Source organism: Triturus cristatus, chromosome 10, assembly GCF_964204655.1.
Source record: "Triturus cristatus chromosome 10, aTriCri1.1, whole genome shotgun sequence".
Taxonomy (NCBI): Eukaryota; Metazoa; Chordata; class Amphibia; order Caudata; family Salamandridae; genus Triturus; species Triturus cristatus.
The window spans coordinates 448,131,081-448,158,465 of NC_140593.1; the positions used below are offsets into that span (position 1 = coordinate 448,131,081).

The window sequence follows — 27,385 nt, forward strand, 5'->3', positions numbered from 1 at the left end:
AAGAAGTGTCTAAATACAGTATTAGCATCAGCAGAGGATTGCGGTCGCGTGAGTTATAGTTGCCAGCACTAACTATAACGGGGCAATTTCATTGGTTTTTTATCAGTAAAATTTCCGCTAACTATAACATGTGTGTTTTTTTTCAGTGAATATATATATTTCCCCCCCCCCCCCCCAAGGCACACTTTTGGATCGAACACAGGCAAATATCTTTATACACCAAAATTATGCCCAATAGCACCATTTTGCTTCAGAATTTAACTTACCCAGGAATACTTTTAGAAATAACTACTGTAGATAAAGAGCTTGCCATAAATATTGCTTGCTCGAGCTTCCATTTTACATCCACCTTGGTACAAAATAAGCAAACTGGTAATAAGAAATGCAAACACTAATTACTATCCCACGCCATCTTAAGATTCCATGGTTTTACATACTAAGACTAACCAGACCCCGTCTAGTCCGCATCAAGACTTAGTAGTTGAATCTAACCTCATGTAACAAATAATCTGGTCAACTCCTTATTACAGAACTGCTTCAGATCTGTGATATCCAAGAGCATTATTTTTTAAAGCGCTCTTTAACTCAGAAAAGGCATTTCTCTGGGGTTAAAGTATCTACTTAGATAAGCACAGTCCAAAACTGTGAATTTTTTTTCAACCATTCAGTATTACATTTACTGGTACATTTTGGATCATTATACAGTGCATCACTGTTAGGTAACCTTTAGCTTTTGGCTATATGATCATATAATTTCCTCTAAAATGCGCTAGTATAGCAAGGAATCCATTGTGGATTCAATGACTGTGAAGCAATCAGGACCAGCAGCTGCAAAGCCAAATAAATCACATTTTCATCGTCAAGTTTAACAGTTAGTACAAGTTTCTTGTGGTGATACATAGTGTATGCCTCATGCAAAACATGCTGTTGTGCATTACAGCCAAATAGCTACACGTTGCTATTCTCTGTCCAGAGAACATTAGCCCATTAATTTTCTAAATCATTCAGTACCATTTTCCCAACATTAGAAACTTAGCAATGAGTTTTGGGGAGAGAAGGGGTGTCTTCCTGGTTACTCTTCCACAAAAATTGCACTTGGTCAGTCTTTTCCTATTGGTAAAATCATGAACAGTAATATTTACCTTGAGGCCTGTAGATATCTAGAAGCAGCGTTTTTGTTTATTGTTTTTGCAACCTTTGGGAGCATCGTATGCTTTATCTTTGAGTAATTTGCTGGATGGCCCAATCCTTGGTAAACTAGTAACAGTGTTGAAATTTCTCACTGTGGAATGATGGACTTCTTATGGTTTAGAAATTGATGTAAATATAATAACCATTATTACATGGTATTTTACAGCTTCAATGAAGTTCCAGATGGAAACGAAACTGGCTGGGCAGATACCGATTTTATAAAACGATGTAGATGCACAATAAAGTATTCTGTTGACTGCAGTGGAATACTTCCAGCTGAATTTGTGAACTCTAAGAAGTTGGACTGGAGCTATGCTCCCTCCCAACACAGAAGCTAAAGACTTACCTAGAACCGTCACGTTTGAAAGCTTCTTCTCAAAAGATTTTTCTAATATATTGTTAAAAAATGGGGACTCTTGATCTGCAGGGTGATTAAGCACCACTAATGGAACTATTAATAGTGTGTATGTAGTGTTGGCAAAATGCTGTATTGCTAGCCAGTGGCTGAGATAATGTGGCCCGTTCCTAGTTTCCTGGGCGAGATATCTGTTAGAGTGGGCGATTGAAAAGGAAATTTGAATGAAAACAGTGCTAAACTCTTAGAAGATTTACAATTATGGCCTGCAATACGTAATGTGTTAACATTGGGGGATGGGAGCGAGAGGAGAAGTATTATTGAGGTTGAATAATTTGTAATGTGTTGAAATATCAATGACAACTACGATTGTTGCTATGGTCCTTTTTCGTTCTCCTCCATGATGCCTTGTACCATAATTCACGCTTGAATATATAAAGTTAAAACATTTTTTTTTTGCATATGGTCAAAGTGCAAAACTGTAGCTGCCTTTTTATTTTAGTATATTATTTGGAAATGGGTTTACTACCCTTTCCAGACAGCAATAATTCTTTCTTGAGACGGTCGCAGAGCTCTATTTACCTGAAAAAAGATGTGTTACCACAAACCTAAACGGATATAGACCAAACTACCAAGGTTTCTCACGGTCTACATAAGTCAACATTTTCCGACAACGAAGGAATCAAGAGCACTTATTTAACAGCAACCAATTTTAATTACTTTCTTAACTGATGTAGCAGCAGTAAGGGTGTACACACTTTTTCACACAAAGCTACTGGATGTTGTCTGACCTTTTTTGTTTGTGATGTAAATCAGTGTGAAAGTTGGGTGTTATTTGTCACAAGAGGTTAGTTTTATTTACTATTAGAAACTGATAAGGATGAGATGAAGCTCAGCTGAGTCTTAATATGTAATACCACAGAATCTTAAGCGGGTGTACTTTTTCCCCCACATCATGGCATATTCCTGTTGCAACGCAGTGAAGTACCATGAGAGGGGCAGTAGAATTTTTCAGCAAGACGCGCTGGGGTCTAAACACACAATGAAGAGAAAGTAGGCCAGTCCAAAGACCACTGAGGCCAGAGAAACGGATCATACGTGAGACACACACTACGAGATAATCTTTACTTTTTATGCAAAGCTGCTATTCTCCAACAAAATATAAAACTGTAATAGTTATGTATGACAAACATATCAAGTAAAATAAGAATATGGACAAATACATCTATTTATTTTCAGGAGCACTGAACTTAATTGTGGTCTATTTTTTTTTCTCCACTGCACTAAATTGTATTGGTCTGTGTCATACAGTGTACTTCTTACTATTCTGGTATACAATATGCCCTTTAACTTCCTTTCTTTATATGCCCTTGAAAAAAATAATTGACAGCATGAACTTCGTACCAGGGAATATAAGTGAAGTTACTAAGACTATGATGTGTTCATCGATAAAAGTTATGAATGCATTACTGTTTAATGGAGTCTTATCGCATCGGTACAATTGATGACTTATTTTCTGGAAATATTATTGCAGGAGAGATTTTAACCCCTGGCCTGCCCTCGTGACCTATATAAATATACCATAAAAAGGTTTCACCAGAAGGCACGTGTTATGTGTATGTATACACCAAGCTTTATTTTTTTTCTGAAATCAGGCAGGCAACACGCCCCCTCTTTCCTAGAACCCAACATAAGGGACAACCTCCTTTGCTTCTTGGGGGTCCTGGGATGGTGTTTTTTAAGTTGACCAATACTTTGGGGGCTTTGGAAAGCTCCAAAGCTCTCAAATGAGGTAATTCAGTGTTCATTTCTGGGCCACCTCATTAACATGTGTGTTACATCACTGGTGACGCAACATACATCTGATGGGCCTGGGAAGGATCCCCTGGCCCCTTCCAGATCCACTATGGATCAAGCTGGTTTGCAGGATGACAGGAGGGTCTAAGGACAGCTATAAATATGCTCAGCTTCTCCTGCACCAATTCAATCACCTTTTTTCTGTTGCTGTAAGAGAGAGAGGAGTAAAGAAAACAGGAGAAACAACGGAGCTCCTCACAACCTCTCCCACCCCACCAACAGAAAACTGAACAAGGTGGTGGTGGAACGGAAGGGGGCGGAGCAGGGTTATTCCCCTTTCAATCCCCAATTTTAATTTAATTATACACACCTTCTTTTCACAATACTTCTCTGTCCTAGAAAACACTGTGAAATGAAGGGGATCTGTGTTTGTGCCACAGCAAAGAGAAAAGACAATGTTTGGATTTTAAGGCAAAAATATAACCTAACAGTGTCTGGCTCCTTGCAGGGGCACAAATACACAGACACCGGCGCCCCAGCGAGAAGCTGGGCAACACAGTCTGGATTAGATTAAGAAAAAATCTAAACAGTTTCTGCCTCCTTGCTGGGGCAGTTACCACAAGTCTGGGCCTGGGTTCATCCAGCACTTACGTTAACCTACCATACCAAGACGTTTCTGAACGCAAGACAGGGGGGTTCTCAGGGGTAGTAAGTATGGCTTGAATATATACCACCAGATTTTCTTGGCCATAATTCCCTGCAAAGGTCAAAAGATTGTTTAAAACAATCTGCACATTTCTGTGACTTGATGTATTGGAATTTGGGGAGAACACTGGAACTCCCATAACCCAGTGTTGCCACACTTCAACAAATAAACATGGGGACTCAATCGTGGGTGGATCTATCAAGTTGACAGGAACATGCCAAATATGAAACATGTGATGTCAATATAGTCTCAGTGGGGTGGTCTTCATATGCTCACAACTTTGACCTATTCTTGTCCCATGCATTAACCCATCCACACCTTTGGCATTTTCATAGAATTCTGGGTAATAAAATGTGTTGGGATTCATAACATCACTGTGTCTCTAGTGTCATGAAATGTCTTGGGTTGGTAAGTGTCACAGAGTGCCAAAGGACTTCAAGCCGAAATAATACAGACATCCCCCACCCGCATCTGCCTCCATCAAATACATTCCTTTGTTTGTAGTGTGTTGATGGCTGCTCAAACCCATGGAAAACCCATGTATGATGATGCACTCTCAGAAGACCTATAGGAAGACAGATTTGGGTCAAAACTTGGCAAGTACCTTTGTGAGGAAAAACAAAGAAAACTGAACATTTTTGAGAAAACAAATGCCTAACATCTTACAAATTTCTCGTTCATGCTGCTCCTGAGAATCAAGGTGAGAGCAGGATGACACATGGCAACAGAATCGTAACAAAGTGTAAATTTTGAAAAGATATGCTTGTGGTTTATTTCCATACAGACCCAGTGTGATATCTGCAACTAAAAGACAGAAGCCTAAACCAGCATTTCGCTTTCAGTTCTTTCCAAATGCACTGGACCTAGGTTATCACCTGTTGGCACACCGAGCCCATAGAAACCCCATACATATCTGCTACCCACAAGCTCATGAGGCCCGTTAGAACAAAGTTCATACATTTTCCTGCACAAAGGAGACGGGGGGGGGGGGGGGGTGGTATTACAATGTTTTGGAGTAAAAAGAATTGCTAAAAATCTGATTAACACCATGATCAGCTTGTTTCACTGGCCAGCCAGAAGGACAAGGAAGGTATGGGCTGCACCAAAGGATTCTTTAGGTCATACAGAATCAGAAAACATACCTGGACACATGGGAGGCGTGTGCGCTGGGGATTCATGACCGTCACAAGTCGCAGAAAGTGGAACGGAGGTTCGCTTTCTTAATGTTGCTCCTTGCTAAGCGATGCATCGGTATGCACTGGAAGTCGCCGGGGGGGCCCCCGGCGGCAGCCTGGGTGGGGGCGGTCAAGAAATGGGGCAAGGCGGAGGAAACCGCACTTAGAACGGAGGAGGCCCGAGGGATGCGCAAACACCCGATCTCCATGCCCTGGGCCATGTTATTGCACTCCTTCACGCAGGAAACAGCGGCTGCAGCGAGTACTCAACCGATAGATCCCCTGGGGGCGCCAGCGACCGCAGAGCCCTCCCGGGGAGCGGCGCGGGCAGTCCAAACGCCCGGTGCCTCGCAGAGGCAGGTACCGCATGCTCTGCCACCGGACCCCTCATAGGCTGCGGCTGATGCCCCGGCCCCCCCGGCGCGCTCCCCCCTCCCGGCGTCCGCGCCCCCCTGGCTTTTCCCCCCCCCCCCTCTCTGTCCTTGCTCTCTCACGCTGGTCCAGCTCTCGAGCGCATAGCTACAAACATTCCTGATAGCCGACATAGTGCACCCTTACCAACCCCCTGGTTCCTTGCCCCCAGTTCGTTCATAGTTATCCACTGGCTGCATTTCTCTCGCCCTCGCGACACTACGCACAAGGGTCCAAACACAATGCGCGGCGCCCCTGCGGCGCAGAGATCAGGCCGCGCTCCGGCAGGACACGCACAGTGGCTGCTCCCGGGAACACACACCGGCGGCCCTACTCAGGATAGTGCTGGGTGGCCTGGGTGCCCACAAGACTGTGAGGTCCAGAAGGCTACGATTGAGCACGCTTGCTATGTAAATCTCTGTGCTGCTGGCGTTACCACCTGTGCCTGTGTATGTCTTTCCATATAAATGCCAATAAAAACGTTTTTCAAAAAAAAAAAAAAAAAAAAAAAAATACAGAATCAGAAAACATGTAGTTTTTATACTTTCTATATTACCCCGAGTTTGATATCAGTCATTAAATGAACTGTGCGTGATAAATAGTGATTTTGCCACAATTTAGTAATTCGGGATAATGTTATATAATTGATTGTGCCCACTAAATACCCTGAGGAAACCCACGAGTATTTGATATTGTCGGACTGCAGTTATTAAGGGCATAATTTCATTGGTTAGAGTTCAAGGATTTATGTATATTTATTTGAAAAATCGTATGTTCAGACTGAAATAAGATATTGATACAGGATTTGCATCAATAAATAGCCCAGCATGTAACCAAAAAATATTGTTTGTATGGGTGAACAAAAATACCAAATAGGTATATGAGCTAGAACAACCTAATGCCGATTTTTTTCCCAACAACAAAAAAGCTCCAACACAGATGTGCGCAAACAATCCAGCAGAGAAAAGGCTCAGTAAGATTGCTACGTTTGTACAGACTTTAAAATAAATATTTTGTGAAGGTAAGAAAACTAGAAAGAAATAATTATAACATACATTAGTCCATCAAGGCACCTCAATAAAGTAAAAATAGTGAAGCCATCTTTGAGAAGATCAATGCTACGCTGAATAGACAACATCTAAGTTCTAAACTTAGCTATTACAAAATGGAGAGTTTTGTCCAGATAAAACTTGGATTAAAGTAAAGCAGGTAATTGGAAAAGTCACTACATGCAGGTGATCAGCATTCATAAATCGAACTTTCCACCAAATAGATACAAAATGAAATTTCATGTTTTGGTTACAAAAGACAACTTTTTTGAACAGACATTTGCAATATTCAATAAAAGATCTTAATGAAAAATAACTCACTACAGATAAAACTGTCAGCCCAAGCTCTAGAATATTAAATGTAGACGTTCCCACGTGGGCAAATCATATTTTCTTTAAGATTGCTCATTTTTTTCAAATCTGTATAAGTAATAACTGGGAGAAATCGCATTCCAACCCTCATACTCATAGATGGTGGTTGGTAGCATTACTTGTCCTTCACACCTAACACAGGGAGCTTCAGTAAAAAACAAACGTCTGCTTACCTGTCTAAATACATATTTCACTTCCCATAATACCCTGTGCTATCCACAACCTGTCCAGTTGGGTACCCAAGTTAAAGAAACAGAATCCAGCACCCTGACAGGATCCTCAAAATAATTATTGACAGCAAACTGGACAGGACTGCATAAGTCACCATCACTGCATCCTGGTTATAATGAAAACGTTCAGTAGCCGAGATGTAGATTAGTTTATGGATGAAGGTTTATTGTTCTTAATTCTTAAAATGGTTTTGTAGTAGATCTGTGCCCCACCAGGAGTAGCCTCCCTGCTGCTCAGCCCATACTCCACATCACAGACTTCCTCACATTCCATTACATCACCATGCACACCAACATTCCACACAGCACATTCACACTGGCTGAGCAGCAAGGGCAGAGAAACAGGAAAGATGCATTATACCATAATCCAGATACAAAAATGCTGCTCCCACACCCTGAAGATGCTGACAAAGATCTTCAAATGGCTCCCAAGCAACACTTGGAAAAAGGTCACTCGCACCTTACTCACCAGCAAGTTGGATTACGGGAACACCCTTAAAGCTGGGATCACTAAGTAACTCACTAGAAGACTGAAACCAGTCCAGAACTCTGCAGCCAGACTCATCCTCAACCTCCCACACAGAACTCACATCACACCACAGGGAGTGCCACAGGCTCTCGATACACAAACTCTATTAGCATACTCCTCACACACATACATTCAAGACACTACACAGTGTAGTCCCCACCTACCTGAACAGTTGCATCCCCTCCCACCAACCACCCAGACATCTCCATTACGCAGGCACACATCTAGCTAGAAGCTGAAGCGGTGGCTTTTAAATTAACCAACCTACCAAAGGCAGGGCTCAGCACACACACCTGCTCAGTACCAGCCCTAACCGGTGACAGGGCACTTTACTAATACACATAACATAATGCAGGTGAATTGTGGGTAAGGTGTTGTAACAGACTTGGAATAGAAAAGTAATCTTAAGAACTGTCCATTCTATAGTAACCAAAATTGATAATCGCCCCGGCCAAACAACTTCCAATACTCAGATGGAGGCTTGTATAACGTTAAGGACTATGGCATATTGAGTGGGAGCTAGTGGGAGCTAGGTTACAGTGATGGAGGAATGTTAACAAGTGTATTCACTGACAAGCAGGACTGGAACTGCAAATTTTCCATCTTTTTTTTTTTTATTTGAAAAGGACTACTGAACCAACTACTTTATGCAGTGTATTGCGGTCAATATTCTATTGAAGCATTATTGTCTACCAGAGTTGGTGCTTAAGTGAAAATTGCCAGTTTTTGTATTTAAACAGCAAAAATCATCAAGGTTGCTCTTATTGGAGGCATTCATCATGCGCCCCCTCAGTGACAGCTTTTAGACACTTGTTTTGCATGCAGGTTCATCTTTGCCAGCTTCGGTCAAGCACCAGGTGCTCAACACAGAGGACACAGCCCTAGCTGATAAAAGCTTTCAAAACATGATTTCCGCACCAGTTACATTGTTAAAACTGGGTGGCACTTTTTAGGTCAAGCATTTGAGACCTCTTGTATATGCTTTAGTATATACTTATACGAGCATTCGAGACCTCTTGTATATACTTTAGTATATACTTATATGTGTATGTACTTTGTGGGCTCTGGAGATCAGCCCTAGGACTGGTCTGCTTTCGCTTAAGAGTCTTTTTCTTCTGTTCAACTGCCTCCATTTAACCGTCTTGATAGAAAACAACCAGCATAGGTCAGTAAAATACCAGAATCCCTTTAGCATTAGCTAGATTCCAGTCCATAGAAATTGTCATCCATGAGCACCCGTAGACAACATTATTTTCAAATCTTGTATTTTCAGTGATACGACCACCAAAGGCCCTGATTTTATATTAAAAACAGAGCTATGGACTATACCATTTCCTGCTGAAAGACAATATTTCTCTCCATGTGTTCCCATATCTGGTGTGTCATGCAGTTTGGTGCTTACTTTCCCTCCATGTTAAAGAACAGTAGATGTGTCCGCACCCGGGCTGATGTGCTGCATAGCTAAATACATATAAGGTCCCAAAGGCGAGACAGTTTGCAGTGCAAATGCTTCTTTGGCTTAGCACCCAATATTGCTAATGACCTATTCTTTTTTTTTTTACTCGCTTGACAAAAGTCAGTACTGTGTGTGCCTCCTCACTTTTAAAACTAGGAAAATTGTGCGCCAAACGAGTTAAGCTACAATGAAAAGTAAGAGGTGAATTGATGCTTTGAACAAAACAACAAGTAATTTTACAGCTATTTTTACCCACGTGCACTCATGAGTATGAAATAGGGTCGTACAGAACATCCGGACCACGTACACAGGAGAGGAAACTGTTTCCAAACAAAACTATGGTGCAATAAATGATGAGTGGCATTCAGATTTTAGGACAGGGCACACGTATATGATATGCAAATAGAACTAGCTAGCATAAGTATTCCAGAAGGCAGAGGTAATATTTTGTTTGACAAAGATAAGCGAGGCATGCGTTCCAGCCTGCTGCTGCGTAGATTCAAGTGATGCATTTCTGCTGTCATGTACTGCCTCATTGATTAATATGCAGAGCCAAAAGGACATCAAGTTTTTCTGTGCCGAGTACTTAAAATATAGATGAGAATTCTCGTCCACTGGCCAAGTATTCGGATAAGTGTAGTGGCCCCAATGGAACAGCTGGCAGACATGGATGTGCTTTTCTATAAACGGGATGCTGTCAGTCTTAGGAAATAAGTGTTCTTACAAGTGGATGAAGAATTCTAGAGCTCTGTGGATAAACGCAACTTCGTGTATAACCTCTATTAATCCGAGTAAGAAAATACAGACGGTAGAGCCACTGTCCACCCTGTATAAGCGAAGGGAGGGATGGCTCGTAACTGGATACACAGGGCGGCAGAATTACGTCAACACATATTAGACAGTATTGGCCCACAATGATAAATGCGGGGGTGGCCTATCACTGGAGCAGTTGGAGAAAGGGACTGGCGATCATTACTAAAGCTGGTTTATTGTTGCCGAATAAACTTCGGTGGGGAAGGGGGGGGGGGGGGGGGAGGGTAAATGAATTCAGATGGGCAAACTGTTGAAAGTAAAACCATGGATGCAAACGGCAACAGGGAGTGCCCACCACCGCAGGCAGTGTCAGAGGCAGGAACAGCGCTGAACCATCCCAGTACGGTGAAGTCATCACCAGTGACATCTGAAGAACCAACCCTCAGCTGACGCTCCTGTGTTTATCGACGCACTGTGACGTCATAGACAGAACTCGTTCGCTCTGCAGTGAAGTGTTGCCATGGTCTCTACTTGAAGGCTCACAACAACGCATACCGGAAGTGTCGTCTGGAAATGAACATAGCCCCCGATGAGACCGGGCCTGCTTGCCAGAAGCCACGAATGCAGACTGTAAGGCCAGCTATGAGAACCCGACCAGTACAGCAAACCCCCATGAAACGACATACACCTCTCACTTACCGCGATCACCACTGTGTCATCCCCCTGCACCTTGGCGATGAACTTGTCTCCGCGGGTAACCTCAGAATCGTTGAAGGGCCGGATCCGGCACATCACTTTGATGCTGCACTCCGCCGGGTCCGCCATCTTCCTCCCAGTTTACAGAGTGGGACCAATACAGTACACTGCCTAGGGCACTGAGGGATGAGGAGCCGCTCTACTGGCCACGCTCACCACTTCTTGCCCGGTGAGGAGGCGGGCACGGCCCCAGTGCCCGGTCCTGTGCACAGCCCTGTGAAAGGAGCCGCGGCGAAGGAGGAGATTTCACTTCCGATCCAACATGGCAGCCATAGGGGGGTAGGCGCCGGGTAACCCTCCCCCTCCCGGCACGCCCTGGGATTGGGCAGTCCAGTGGTGACGTATGCGACGTCTGAGGAAAAGAAACAACGGCTCAGGCACGAGGGTCCTTCTAGTCGCAGAAGGGAGGAGACGGTTGACAGCGCGAGAGTCTAGACTCTAGAGCCTGGTAGCCACTAGAGCAGCAGCTAGCACGCAAGGGCTGCGTTGAGCACCTGGCGCTGACCGAGGTCTCCCGGGCGGGGCTGAGCCGCCTGTCCCAAAGCTGGCAGGGAGCTTCCAGTGAGTGGGTGCGGCGGCGGCGGCGCCGCCTCGCAGGGAAGCGTCAGGCGCATATGTGGAATTGTGACCTATTTTCATTCGCTCTCTTTGATTGTTCTGAGACTTCCCGACTCAGGCTCCAATAACAACGCACCAGGAGACGTCAGGAGCGGGCATGACGCTACGCTGGATGCAGCAGAACTCAATCTATATCTTGGCTCGTCCACCGTTCCCGTTTCTGTACTGGTTCATGACTGCTTGTTTTTAAATACTTTTTTTTTATAACAAAAAAAAGTATAGTTCTAACATGCTAGTTTGCACACCTCTAAGGCCAAATGCCGACCTTTCAGGTGACATTCAACTACAATAGCCTAAGAGTGACATCAATAAAGGTTTTTTTTTAGGTCGAAGCCTACCAGCACTGTCTGGTTTGGTACCGACATTCAGAAAGCTTCCCATGATATACATTCCGACCGATGTTTAACATTGGCTTGTGGTGTGTAACTCAAAGTTGTTTGCTTTCTATTTGCTGGCTATATTTGTTTTTAGGCTTTCGAGCTTGTGCTCGTCCCTTCTCTTGCCCAAACCCTATTTACTGTATTCGTCCTTCAGTTCTCATTTTCTGTAAACAGGCCTTTAAATCTTGTTCTTATCATGACAAATTTGCTGGGCATTCAAAGACCGAGGTCAAATGTCAAGCTCTCTATTTCAGGGACTTTGATGTTTACTTTTCTTTCTCTGACTTCGAATTAAGATGATTTATGAGGTGATCATTCTGGCTCCTAGAGTGCTTGAGGAAGGCTGTAGGGTGTTATTTTTTTCCCAGCACAAAAATGTTAATGTCTGTAAATGAACTGTGCAGATATTTCAAAATTAGAAAAGCCCAAATGAAGCATATTTTTGGGTGATTCTGAAGTGTCGTGGAAGCCTATTTTAAAACGATCAAAACAAATGAATACACTAGGTGATGGCATTTCCACATGTTAGTGTATCGTTTGTGTATACTTTTATCAGTGAAATGGTATGTCTGTAAATGTAATGTGATTTCAATTGAAGATGTGTTGTCTGTAATGGAAGTGTAGTATCACACCATGCATATTCCACTTTACTCCACACCACTGCACTCTACTCTGCACCACTCCATTTTACACCTCACCCCTGCACTTTACTCCACTCTGCACCACTTCACTCTATTCCTCTGTACTCTGCACCACTCTACTCTATTATGCACAACTCCACTTTACGTCACTCCACTCTGCAACACTTCACTCTACACCAATGCACTCTATGGTGTACAACTCCACTCTACGCCACTCTATTCTACTCTGCACAACTGCACTCTAAAATAATTTACACTAGTACTCTATGGCACTGACCTAAACTCTGCACTACTCCACTCTACGCCACCTCACTCTACATCTATACAACAGCAGTGCACTCTACTTTGCACCACTATACTCTGCAACACAGCAATCCACCACTACTCTCTGCACTCTATGCCACTGCACTCTGCAACACTCCTCCCTGTGCCACTGTACTGTACGTCACTATACTCTACACCACTGTGCTCTATGCCACTTTACTGTGCACTCTACGATGAAGCACTCTAATCTACGCCACTGCATTCTACAACTCTATTGTATGCTGCTGCACTCTATGCCACTATACTTTGAAACACTCTATACCAATGCACTCTACACCTGTCCACTGCGCCACTCCACTGTTACCCTATGCCATTGCACTCTAGTCTGTACCCCTCTACTTTACGCCACTCTACAGCACTCTACTCTGCAACACTGCACTCTATGCAACTGAACTCTGCACTGCTCCATTTTTTGCCACTCCACTCAACTTTTCTCTGCAGTACTCCACTCTATGCCACTGCACTCCAGGGCACCTTACTCTACAACACTGCGCTCTATGCCACTCTAGTGCATTATTTGCCACTGCATTTTACGCCACTTTACTCTGCAGTATTCTACCCCACAGCACTCTACGACACTTTACTCTACTCTGCACCACTCTTCTCTGCACCACTGCACTCTGGTATGCAACACTTGAATCTACACCACTGCATTCTACGATGCTGCATTATACACCGCTCAATTCTATGCTGCTGCACTCTACGGAACTTTACTCTGTGACACTTGATGCCATTGTACTCTACACCAGTCCACTCTACTCCACTGTACCAGTGGTGGCCGCTCCATTAGAGCGGAGGCGTGCCGCCCCAATCACCACCAGCAAATAAAATGGGTTTTAAACCTGTTTTATTATTGTTTTATTTTAATCTCCTTGGACCCACCCCCAGGACTCTGATGAGTCTTGGGGGTGGGTCCTGGGATGACCTCTGGTGGGGGAATGGTGGGCACTCCCTTCACTGTGCATGAGGTGTTTGGCCAGGAAGAGCGCAATGCGGCGGGAGACGGCAGTAGCGTTAAGATTTTTCTTTTTTGTCCCAGGAACCCTCCCCACCTCCCTCCTCCGCCCACCCCCCCCCCCCCACACACACTTTGGCAAGGGACAGGCCACTACTGCACTGTACGCTACACAACTCCACTCTATGCCACTATAAGAAACTGGCTCTATATATACTGCACCAAAGTGAGGTACAGTGTGTATTGAGTCCAAGAGTCTCCACAGGTTTGGCAGCGGTTAAAGTTAGATAGAACCTTACACCCTAAAGTGGTAGCTTGGTCGAGCAGTAAGGCAGTATCCGAGGACAGTGTAAAGCATTTGATGCACACACACAGTCAGCAAATGGTCTCACACACTCAAGAACTGAAATCTAGGCCAATTGTTTTGTATAAAAAAATATACTGTTGTTTTATTTCTAGAACCAAGCAAGCCTAAATACTAAATACTTTGCAGTAGTGATTGTCTTGTTTGAACACAGTTCAGAATTGCAGTATAACTGATACTGGTTTTGATTACAGGTTTAAGAAGGCAGATTGCAACACATTGCAGGTATAGTACATTCAATTGAATGGGCTTTTTAAGTAAAATGCAGTTAATTACTTTTCAGATTACTTTTCTAACCACAGGACTGGATCCTAGATTCAGCCCTGGGACATTTCCTGAAAACAGGTGAGTATATGCGTTTTGGTTAAATGTATGATTTGTAAAGAATATTATTGCATGTCAAAAGTTGACACTTTGAAACTTTTTCACAAAGAACCCCCAATGTTATCCTATGGAAGGAAATTCAATTCACAGGTAAGTTACTTTTTAGTTACTTTTCTTACTTGGTGCTGGACACCTGGGTTCAGCACTGGGACCTTTCCTGCAAACAGTTGAGAAAGTTCGGTTAGGTTATTTGTGCGATTTTTAAGGAATATTCTTAGTTTTCAAAAGTCGACACTTAGAAACGTTTTGGGAGAAAAAGTATCAATATTATCCTATGAGGAAAAGTGAGTCATCGGTCTCGAGGTAAGTAATCGGTCTTTTGAGTTAAGGTTCTGGGGTTAGACTCAGGGGTCTCCCAGGGTCAGTGATGCACTGTTGTTGCACCCCCAGTGGCACTAGGGCGGCCGGGTGCAGAGTGTTTTGGCCCAATTTTATCCTATGGAGGATGGGGGGCTCCGGCTGGTTGCGGCTGGCAAGCGGGGCACGGGGTTGTGGGAGCAAAGCTCCCAGGGTTAAGCTCAGGGCAAGTTGGGGACCAAGTTAGCACCAAAGAGGCACCCTCAGCGGCACTAGGGCAGCCGGGTGCAGCGTGCTGTTTTGAGGTTGGGTGCCCTGTTGATTTCAATGGAGATTTTCAGTTTTGGTTTTCAGCTGCAGGCTCGGTCCAGGAAGACTTCAGAGAGGAACCAACAGCTGGGCAGGTAAGTTGGAGGGCTCGGGACGTAGGTGCACCTCGGGTTCTTTTCTCCAGGGCGTAGGGCGGCTGGATGCAGGGGTGTCTTTTGAGGTCGGAATTCACCTTACTGGGCCACTCGCGGTTGGGGGGGTCTCTGTGCAGAGGCTGCAGGTGACGTCTGAGAGTCCTGGAGTGGTCAGCCCACGGTGCACTCTGACTCTGGAGTGCTGGGGAACCTCGCTGGGACCAGTGAGCCACTCAGGTCATTGGCGACGGGTGCAGTGGTAGTTCCAGACGTCGGGTTTCTTTGTTCTCAGCAGGCTCAGAGTCTGTTTTCGGAGTTTCTTTTGAACAGGGCTGCTGTTCACAGGAGATCTGGTCTTTGTTGAAGGCAGTCAGTCCTCCCATGGGGTTCTGGAGGTCGCTAGCTGCAGGACATGACGATTGTTGGCGCAGGATCTCTGGAAACTGCAGACGGGCCGGTAGGGCTTGGGCCAAGTCAGTTGTTCTCTGCAGTCTCCTCTGCTGGGCGTCTTCTTTCGTCCTTTTTCTTCTTAGGTTGCGGGACTCTGAGGAAGGAAGGTTCAGCGTGCCCCTAAATACTAAATTTAGGGGCGTTACAGGTAGGTAAAGGGCAGGGACCAATGGGTCCCTTCCCTGGGGTGGGTACACCCTCTGTTCTGCCACTCTCCAGTGGGAGGGGGGCAGGAGCCTGTCCCGTGTTGGCTGGGTCCCCCCAGTCTCAAAATGGCGGGGACTCCAGGTTGTGCTTCACCTCTCATCCCCCACCTTAGGTGGTTCTCCCGCCCAAAGTGGGGGGGTAGAACCAGTGGGTACCAGTTGCTGAAAGCCGCAAATGGTCTGGAGAGGCTCACAAAGGCGGCATGCCTTTGAAGCCTCCCCTTTGTGAACCCTGCCCATCCTGGGGGAGGAGGCTTGGCACCTCGTCCCAGGATCTGCATTATTTCAGGCCCCAAAGAGCAGCAGGCTCACGACCCAGGGGTCCAGAAACATGTCTGGCAGTGGCAGCCTGCGCAGCCACTCAGTCAGGTCACTGGTAGTTGGTCGTTTTTCAGGGGGCATCTCTAAGGTGCCCTCTGTGGTGCATTTTATATTAAATCCCACACTGGCATCAGTGTGGGTTTGATGTGCTGAGAAGTTTGATACCAAACTTCTCAGTCTTCAGTGTAGCCATTATGGTGCTGTGGATTTCGTAATTACAACCTTCCAGCACCATATACTCTTAATAGCAGCACTGCACTTACAGGGCCCAGGAATGGACCTGGGTACTGGGCTCATGCACCTGTACCCTCACCACTGGCATAGGGCACCCAGCTAGAGGGGTGACTGATGTATGCCAGGGCAGTGGTTTGTGGGCATAGCACACAGGGATGTGTGCCATGTCGACTCTTTGGTTCTGCACCTAGACACCCAGCCTGCAAAGGCAGTGTGTGTGTGTCAGGGTACAGGGCCTCTAAGGGTGGCACAATAAGTGCTGCAGTCCTTGGAGGCCTTCTCTGTTCACAGTGCCCTGGGTACCTGTGGTACCATTTACCAGGGGCTGACATGTGGCCAGAGATGCCAGTTGGGTTTTGTTTTGGGGAAAGAACACAGGCCCTGGGGTCCTGATTGGCAGGGCCCCAGAGCACATCAAGTCAAAGAGCATCCGTAGTCTGGCAACAAAAAAAGGGGGGGGGGGGTTTACTGCAACAGAAACCCACTTTCTCACAGCCACTCCACTTTACTCTTTACGATTCTACTCTGCGATACTCCAAACCAATAGCTCTTGCATAGGCGAGACCTATTGGCTGTGCCAATGCCTTTTTTTATTTTGTGGGCGAGAGTTCGCGCAACAGGCACAGATCATCCAGGGGCACTGCATTTGTTTTGGATGCGTGCGCACAGTTCACACTGATCCTTTTACATACATGCCAAAATTTCAATACTGGAAAGTGGGAGATTTTGGAAAAAAAGTGCAGGAGAATGCATTTTCTCCATTGACTTCTATCGAAGTTAAGATAATTTCAGGCAGGAGACAGCTAAATTAAAGCAATTTTTGGCATTAAAAATCGGTAGTTTCTGCCTGAATCGGGTCTGTTGGCATGTATGCTTTTATTATGCTTGTGATGTAAGGGAGCATAGTCCTGCTCACAAGCAGACTCCTCTCGCTGGCGGGTGGCACATTATTTTCTTTGCCAATGATGATGCTGTCTTGGCTGATAATCAAGATGAAGCACCTATGCAGCATCAGAGACTGTCAATCTCAAATCATATGAGGCAAAGTGTTCCTGTAGATAGCAGATTAACAGCAAATCAACATAGCCTAGGAATAAGAAAAGACTCAGAAGAACCTTTAGGTTGTAATATCATGAAGGTTTGTCAAGTAATTAAAGTGCATTAGCGAAGGCACAATATTTGACAAAAAGCACAGTAAATTCTCATGCAATTCACCACACAAAGCTTTTCACATTCATGAAAATAAGGGTAAAAGATTGAATCAGACATAGTTGTTTTTTTCCAAATATCGAAATGTACCCCTACTGGAGACTTGACCCTAGTTGAAAATTCCAATGCCATAACATCAGAAACCCTCCTAAAAGAAATCAGACAAAGCAAAGTAACCAGTTTCACGGAGATTTGTCTAAGAGATTTGTAGTTATTACCTTAGCATGAAGTAAATAGCTTGATAATTAAACTGATGTCACATAGAGACTCATAACATGCCCTATGAGGTCTCCTTAATCATATGCCCTTCATTGACTTTCTTATCAAAGGGTCACTTCCAATCTCATACTAGTTCCCAGGGCCCAAGATTCATCCAGTAGATCTGTAGCCTTTCATGAAAGGCCTGAATATCTGCTAGTACCCCTGAAATCTTCCAAACAAGAAGGGTAATTTTTCCCTCTAAAACCAAAGGGTGAGGAGAGTGGCCAAGATGGTGGACAGGTGAGCTGTTTCTTCAGGTCTTTCTGCTCTGCGCCACCGGGCCCAACCGCCCAGAGCCATAAAGCAAGGGGGGTAAGCACACAGCCGCATTGCTGGAGAGCCACCCTGACACTGGCTGCGGTCCTGTTGTGTTCTTTCCAATTGGCGCAGGAGGCCAAGCGGAGGTGCAGGAGTTGAGGCCTGTACAGCAGTGGACTCGAGTGACCTGGCCCTCCGGCCTGTGTTGCCTAGCTTGGGCTGATGGGTGCTGCGGGTGCCCCGGCCGGGGACTACCCGTCGAATCGCAAGAGGTGTCCTGACCCAGATACAGCTGGAGCGCTGTGGCCACAGTGACAGAGCTGATCAGCGCGGGGAGGCGGAGCGTGTGCCTCCCTGGAGCACAGGTGGTGACGGCATGGTTGGCCCAGGACTTGGAGTCTTTGTCTGAAGCGGTGGCCCCCGGACCTGGAGGAGGGGTGGGGCTGCACTGAAGTGGAGAGTCCGACCCCGGGGGAGCCTGAATACTCTTGCCTGGCAGATTCGCCAGATGGGGGGGGCCTTGTTCATGAGACTGGAGGGGGCCCTGTGCTACACCAGAGTGAAGTGGCCCCTCCCTTCATAAGCTTGGACCGTTGGACTGGAGCAGAGAGAGGTCTCGGGGGACGAGGCAGCACTGGCCTTTTTCTCCCCCTATGGGACTGGCCATCATGCACTTCTCCCCCCCCCCCCCCCCCCCCATAGAAGTCACGGAGCACTAGGCGGCTGAGTGCAGATCTTCAGGAAGCTGCCTATGGCTGGACACACTGCCCGCCTCCCCACCCTCCAGGGGCCCTAGGTGTGGCCAACGAGCTGATAGGATGCCTTGTAGCAGCATCCGCACTGGACTCTCCTGGTGGTCTGAGTGCATGAGCTCCGTGTCATTGGACCTGGGTGAGGGCTACTGGGATGAGAGATTCTTCTTTATCGCTTATAACTAGGGGTGCCTTATCAGAGGACTACCAGTCTGCGCCATTCAGACCCCCTTGTCTATGCACGTTTGGAGGCCCACTTCGAAGGAGTCTGCTTTTGTCCCTGGCATCTCTCTGCCTGACCCAGTCTTCTGGTTCCCTGATCTCCTCTTGGTATGGCTACCGGGAGGTTGAAAGAAGGACCGCGACCTTAAGGACATGCTACTTAAGAACCCCGGGAGTCAGGCCGATGATGCTGTGCAGGCTGCGACCACAGTTGGGACTCTCGGCAGCGGGGCTCTGGAGGGATCAATCACTCGCCCCTTCCTGAAGGCACTATTTGCTTCCCTGTGTGAGGATCTCCTTTAAGAAGGTGATGGCCAGCGAGCTAAAGGATGTCCGCCATGACATAGATGATCTGGGGGACAGGGGCGCAACCCCAGGGGATCACGAAGCGGGCAGGGAGGAGTAAATAGAACAACTTCAACAGGAAATCCTTCACCTCAGAGACCAACATCTGGACCTACAGGCCCATGCTGAAGACCTGAAAAATAGGTTGCGCCAAAATAAGATCCGCATAAGGGGCGTTCCCTCTGGGGCAGAGGGATCAGATATCTCCTCCTTTGTAAAAGAACTCTTTCGAGCGATCCTGGAGGCTCAAACTAGATCGCATGCACAGAGTTGGTCCCAGGTGACCATCCACCGCCACTCCACCTGACATACTGACGTGCTGCCGTGATTTTCCCTTGAAGGAACGCATCCTCCAACAGGCGAGAGACAAACACTTGTTTCAGTTTCAGGGCCACAACCTGGTCCACTACCAAGATCTTGTAGCCATAACCCTTCAGAAGTGCAAAGCCTTTCGCCCAATCACCACTCACCTACGAGCCGCAGTACTCCCCTCCCCCCCACCCCTTCCCCACTCCAGGTCAAATTCGCTTGTGGTGAGACATCTCCAACCCGCCTACTGTCCCCATCCATCTCCCTCCAGTCTCTTATTGAAATCATTAGGACACCCCTCTTATTTTGGTTTGTTTTTAATCAGCTAGTTAACCCATCTCTATATCCCCTCCAGTGCCTTGATGTGCTGGGCTCACTGGCAGAGATTGTATTGATGGCGAATGCTCGCCTGACTCTGGTTCGGGGCCTTTACACAATCTACTAGGGCTTCAGAGGCCCTGGCCCGCTCAAGTGTGCCTATTCCCCTGTGTGTGCTCCTGAGTAAAACTGTGCTCTTGCATCGCGCCCAAGTTTCTAGTTCCTTTTTCCATCCACCTATCTGAGGCCCCCCGGGTGTCCTCCATCACCTAATTATTTCTCGTTTGGCCAGGATAAAGGACATGTCCTGGAATCTGTCAGTAACCCTCGTTTTAGAGGTGTGGGGAAACAGACTAAGGAGGCAGTAAGCCGGCGCGCAGGAAACCACTCTTTCAGTTACTTTCGCTGCTTCAGCCATGACTCCCTGCCAATAAGTGTGCAATGTTGGGCAGTCCCAGAACATGTGTAGCATTCCTGCCCAAGGTTCTCCACAGCGTGAGCATCCTGCATCATCCATGTGGAAATATCAGTTAATACGCTCCGGCGTGAGCTATGCCTGATAAAATTAATTAATTTAAATCCTACGTTTCTCAACATCTTTGGGGTCCTGGCCAAGATATTCTCCCAGTCTTTATCTTCCATGGGGATGCCCAAGTCCGCGGCCCAGTGCTCTCTCAGTGTTGTCAGAGGTTGTAAGGAGTCATTGCCAACTGTCCATACAGGCATGTGACCACCTTGATTCTCCCTCCCGCTGTGCCTATTTATTGACAGGTGGAGTGATGTTTAGGTTCCGAGGTACCCCTCCCCTAATGCCATCTGATAGCCGCTGTTATTGTGCTGTAGAGCAAGAAGTGACACTGAGGGATGCCCCAATCTGCCTGGAATGCCTCAAACGGTAGAAGCTCGCCCTCTCTGTATAGGTCACCAGTTTAGTTGCTCCCGCTTGTACCCAGTCCCAATACGTATCATCGTCAGTAGGAGGTCCTGTGTGTAAGGAACTCAGTTATGTGTCTTCTGGCGACACATTCCCCAGCAAATCTGCATTACACCTGTACTCTCTTGTGGTTTCCCACCGATCCTCAGTAGTGTCTGTAAGAGCACGTCGAACTCGGGTACAAATGGCCCCATCTCTCTTCCCTGCGTGTGTCTCCCTGCCACCCATTGTGTAAACCATTGTAACTAAACCGCAAGGTAATACAATTCAAAATCAGGTATTGCGAGACGCCCTTCATCCGTCGGTCGCTTCAGTGTTGCCCAGGGCCACCTACCGACGGCCTGTCCCCCAGATAAATGAAGTCCTGAGGGAGTCCATTTCAGAGAACCACGCTCTCGATATCCATGTGGGGAGTGTAGTTAAGAAGAACAGTAGCCTCGGGAGAGCCACCATTTTTAGAAGTGCTACTCTACCTGCAACCGACAGAGGGAGAGACCCCCCCAAAAGGTCATGCTGGTTTTTAAGGACTGTGTGATAGCTCCAATGTTCCCTCCCTGGAGATCTGACTGGGAGTGGTAGATCTTGACTCCCAAGTTCTCCAGGCAGCAGGACTCCCATAAAAGAGCGCCCAACCCATCTGGTGGGGCCGTACCCTCCACTAGTTGGAAAAGCGGGATTTCTGCCAATTAACTTTGAGGCCCGATAGCCCCCCAAACTCAGTCATCATTTCTCTAGCACCTCGCAGTTCCTCTCCCAGGTTGTTCAGGAACAATAGTAAGTCATCGGCATATACCTCAATGTGATGGGTATTCCCCCCCCTATCTGCAGGCCGCGATACCTACTGTCTGCCCGAGCAAGGCACACCAGTGGCTCCATGGCCAAAGCGAATAGCAAGGGGGAGAGGAGGCATCCCTGTCGTGTCCCCCTCTCCATCCCATAATGCTCAGGTATTGCACTACCCGTTCGTACCCTAGCTAGGGGATCCGTGTAAAGTAGCTTGAGCCATCGCAGAAAGTCCTGCCCCAACTGTATATGTTCCAGGACCGGATATAAAAAAAACCCATTCAAGGTTGTCAAAGGCCTTTTCTATGTCAATCACAAATATTGCTCCCTCCCCCCCCCCCGCCCACTCGCCTCCATTATGGATAGCAATTGTCTGATATTGAGGGCTGCGACCTGCAATGAACCCTGCCTGATTTGGGTGAACAAGAGTCATCATGAATGATAGAAGTCCAGTTGCTAGGAACCTGCTCAATATTTTAAAATTCAGATTGAGCATGTATATCCTGTAAGCTTTACAGTCCAGGGACGACTTACCCGGTTTGAGAAATGGCACTACCAGTTCTTCCCGTGTGGTGCGAGGAAGAACAGCCTCTTCTCTGGCCACCTCATACAACCTCACAAGTCTTTGGGCCAGTTCCTGTACATATGTGGCATAAAACTCTGCTGGAAGACCATTTGTTCCTGGACTTTTTGCCTTAGCATGTCCTTTAATGGCAGCCCTGACTTCTTGTATTGTTGCAGGGATTCTGCTTATGCACAGAACTATGCGCAGGAACCCAGGCCCTCAGTGAATTGTGGTGTACCAAAAAACTCACCCCAGAACCCCTTATCCGACCAGCATCAGTGTCACATTCGTTATCCGAGGTTTAGCTCGGCGGTCCCAATGTATAGACAACCCAGAACAAGCGACTTAGTGTATATCTCAGGAATGGTGGGAATCAGAAATACCTGTTCATAATTATTCTCATATCAATCCACAACAGAATAAACAGAGACACGGTAAAGTTTAAAGAGTTTATTTTATAAACCTCGTGTCCTAAGATGCAGTAGTTTGGCTAACATAAGCAGACAAACGATTAGAATCAAAACCATCAGCATAGTTACAATACCATAGAAAATAAAAGGAGTAATCATACTAAAATGACAGTGGATCTAAGCCACCTTCCTTTCTCTAGCAAACTAATATTATGATTTTTAGACTAGTAAAAGGCCTCTAGGCTTGAATGGGGAACCCCATACCGTAAAGATCAGCTCAGTGAGATCACATCACAGGATCAGCTAGGCTCTGCTCCTGGTAAAGCTCTTCTTCCGAATGTAATGAAAACATGTAACACTGCAATATTAAAAGCACCCGACTTTCAGGTATTTGCAGCTGCGTGCGTGTTATGGCTAAATAGTGGGCCGATCAACCTGAACCCAACAACATGCACCGTCTAGCGACCCAGACTGTTTCTTTACACTATGTACAGACCAAGGTCGCTGCTCACTGTTTGGGATGTGAACAACAGACAGTTCTCATGTGAAGCAAAGTCGAGTAAGCATTTCTCAATTTAATAACATGCGACTACAGTGTCGTGTGCAAAAACAGCAAGATGGCTTTCTAACATCTAACGCGGTTGTGCTAACTTAGCATTGTACATATATAAATAACGATCTTCACTACACCCCCCCCTTGATCGGACCACTAACTAGTAGGGGCGCACTTGCAAGAACGCAGAGTTCAAGTTTGATAGAACGGAACCAAGGGCATGAACTGTAAGTCCATATAAGGGAAGTGAAAAAGTTTGAGGAAAAAAAACAAAGAAAAAACTAAAAAGTATTGAAAAAAACCATTTAACCCCTTCGATGCGAGTGACGGAGCGGTTCCGTCATGCGCGTCGGTTGCGCTGTGCGCATGACTGGACCGCTCCGTCACGGCCCCGCCCGCGCACGGAACCTTCAGCACGGCGCGGTAATCCGCGCCGCGCTGAAGGGGTTAAAGGATAAAAAAAAAACATCATCGAAGGACGTGTGACGAAATGAAGGTACAAAATAGTCAATCCATCAATGTATAAACACAATAAGTTGCAACAGCTTCCAAGAGGAAATCATTGGAACGTTCCGCAAAATTATCTGCCATCCAGTTCAGCACGGGGATGGAACATACATGCTCCTCAACCACCGGAGCCTCCAGCACCAGACGAGGACAACTGGTGTGCTCTTCAAGATAACTTCTTGCTAAGACGTCAATCGCAGCCGCTCCGATGTCCCAATTCCCAAGGACTCCATGTGCTGCTTCACAGGCCATAATCCCGACGCCAGAACAGTCCAACTCATGAGCCACTAAGGGGCACATCAGCCGATAATAATCCGGGGCAGGAGACACTGAGTTCGACAGGCACAAATCCAGAGCCCATTGGAACGGACAATCTAGGCAAAGAAAGACGGGCTGCACACAAGTAAATTAGGGAAACCAGAAGGACAATCCATAGGCAATGCTTAGAGTTGCCAGTGGTAAAGTGCCATAGTATTCAAGCATCCGGTTACGAAGATGGAGCAGCCGGGACATGCTGTCGTGTGACGCAAGTTGTGCATCCATAGCGCAGTGCGCAGATCAACAAAAGTATTCCAGCTATGAGGGTGAGAAGTAAAGGGAGACCTCCGAAGACGCTGGAAAAAATAGAATGAAAAAATGCCGGGATCACACCAAAAATAGTTTGAAAGGAGGTCACGAGGCCGGAGCCCACAATTTAAAAGAAATGAGCCACGCCACTCGGAGACGAGGCATTAAAGATAGTCTGAATCAGGGTCCCAAAAGGAAGTGGGAGATCAGTATTCAAAAGCGCTTGCACCTCAGTGCGGGTGTTTGCTACGTGAAGGACAAATGTTTCCCGGGACGAAGTCAACGTGACTTCTTTTTGAGACAAGAGAGCCCTTATTCTGCTCATCTTATTGAACTCTGCTTTCAAGGTTGGAATGGAAGGCCAGATGGATACATCGAGCCGTCCATGCGGGGGTGGGAAAAGGACGTTATTACAGCAAACTACTCTCTGTGATACAGTCACTATGTAGGGAATTCCCTCTAACATCCCACAGTAAGCTTCATTATTTAATAGCAAGTAACTACTGTTAGCAAGCAGTGTAAAAGACGGTGTTATAACTGGCACAGGGATCCCTTTCAGGACGCAGGCTAAATTAGGAGCGTGCACATTACATGCACCATGCAATTGAATGTGCCTACACACCACAGAGTGATCTGGAGTGGAAGTGCACCCTTCACCTTTCAAGTATACCTCTTTGCCGTCCCTCACGCATCTGTACGTGAATGGGAGTGACCAAACTTCGTGCAGGAAGGCAGTACCAAGTTGTTCATATATGCCAAGGGCATAATGTTTCATGCACAAACTGAACCTAAACAGGGGGAACGGTAATGTGATCAACCCATGTATAAGCCACACAGCGGAATTCAATTCAGCAACAGAGAAAGGCAAAGGTTCTAATTTCTCAATGTGCAGTAATGAGTATGTAGCATCTTTCATGGACATGAACTGTTGTTTTGCAGTTAAATTAAAAGGAAAGAACAAAGATGAAGTGTTCATGTAATCCCAAGGGACTTTCCCTGCCTTTAACATTTGCAACATCCATGCAAACTGCATAATAGAACGCAATTGATTTTGACCATGATACAATACAGACAAATCATCCTGCACAATGTCTACCACAGAAGATACAATATTATCTAAGGTATAAATTCTGGAAGACAGGGTGTTAATGCTATTATCTATTACAGCCAATACTTTCTCCATATTGGCTTGGTCAATAGCTCGTAATGGGGAAGCAGCCTCAATTTGCGACAACTTCCCAACTTTGTTATAAATAGCATACACCCACTTCTTGGACCTGCCAACCGCAGGACCCTTAACAAAATCATTCAAATCTATTTTGTCGTTCAATCGTGATAAATGAAGTTTAACAGACGCTAAAGTGAAATGTTGCAGCCAAGACTGGTATAACTTCCCTACTGAGTAGGTAGTTACAGTGTGAGAAGATTCAAAACGGGGGTCTACACGAACCTGTGTATACCCCTGCGCTAAACCCAGAAACCGATGTTGACAGGATTCCGAACTCGTCTGCCACACCAATCACCCTTCTGGATTCAATTCAGAAATATTGAAGGATGTGTTGGAAACATATGTCTGCAACATAGCAAGGGACAGATCCGTATGACTACCCCAATTAGGATAAGCACCCAGACCCGGAATGGAGGGAGAAATACATTTTTTAGAAGTAGCCAATTCAAAACAGGGGTCTGAAAAATGGACGAATTTAAAAATAACATCTGATTCGGGATAAGACAGGCACGATGCAAAGCTTCTGTTCCCTGTACCTGCCACGGTTTGGAGCCCCAAACCGATTTAAGATCGATAGTAGCTTTCCATAGATCATACCCTCCAATTGCCAACTCGTCCATAAAGGACTTGGAATACAACAATTTGGTGTGTGTCAGTCTAACTTTAGAAGCAGACTCAGGCGCAACCTTAAAATAAAAGGAGGCCGGATTTGACACACTGAAATCAGAAAAATAAGTGAATTTGTCCACTAACGTGGCGGAGCTGCCCAGCCTAGGGGCGGGACAGTGTTCCCATTGTGTGAAATTTACAAAATTCCTAAACGTATTTGCTTTGTGTAGGAAATGCGTGCCATAATGTTGATAACAGAATTGTTAATCAAAATTAGCAGTATCCAAATACAAATCCTCAGCATCAAATGCAGCATAATATTTCAAATCAGAAAACAGTGCTTCTATGGCTTGTTCTGTGGATGTTCTGCTTAACGACATCACCCACAGAAACACGAAATACATTTGGCACATTAATTACTTCAGTAGGGCCATGAATTTGAAATTTTACAGCATCCCAAGCGATCCCATCACGTACAGGCCAGGCAGTAATGTTCACAAAAGTCTGGTCCCTTTTCATAATATGTGATGAGGAGTGGGGGGCCAAAGTTCCATCAATTAGTCGAATCGTAGATCTTTCTTTCAGGTAGTGTCCATTAATAAGTCTAAAAAACACTACCACAAATCCAATGGACATAAACAAAAAATGCACATGAGCACGAGCCAAATGTAAGTCCAAGGGGGAATTAAAAAATGTCTTTTGAACCAGGCCACAAAAATCGAAACTCTGGACGGGGCAATGGAAGTCATTGAATTAGAGTCAAAAGAGTCTCGTGACTGTGGTGGATTTTAAAACAGGCAATGTAAAATACGCAGGATAAGCATACTCAACATCTGCAGGCAGACCACCAGGTGTCGGTGGCAATAAAGGACCAGTAACTGTATGCATCTCGATGGCAACATCAGGCACTGTGTTAGAGGCTCGGGCCACAACAGAATTTCTCAGCATCAAAGGGCAAGAAACCGCCGGAGTCATACTAAGAAGAATCGGCCATTCGCTGTAGCTTGACATTGTCAATAGAGATGTACCTGTTATCCTTTCGACCAGGAAGTGGAGGTAAAATGACTGTTCTAGTACCCTGTACTCCAAGCACTGGAACTGGTGCACGATAAGAGGGGCCGAACTCCTTCTTGTTCTCCACCTTCTCACGGACCAGATCACCAACTCGAGGTAGCCAGCCGACTACCGGAACCTGAA

General features: G+C 46.0%; 1 protein-coding gene across 2 annotated transcripts in view; it reads right to left on the bottom strand.

The window, feature by feature from the left end:
• Window positions 1-11,398, bottom strand: part of KIF5B (kinesin family member 5B) — a 721,610-nt gene extending 710,212 nt beyond the window's left edge. The window contains exon 1 of one of the 2 annotated variants that reach the window (XM_085631849.1): window positions 10,724-11,398. In XM_085631849.1, the coding sequence (XP_085487975.1) occupies window positions 10,724-10,849 (126 nt within the window). In that variant the 5' untranslated portion in view covers window positions 10,850-11,398. The remainder of the gene's footprint in view (window positions 1-10,723) is intronic. The other variant, XM_085631850.1, reaches the window with a different exon arrangement.
• Between the last annotated feature and the right edge of the window lie 15,987 nt (window positions 11,399-27,385).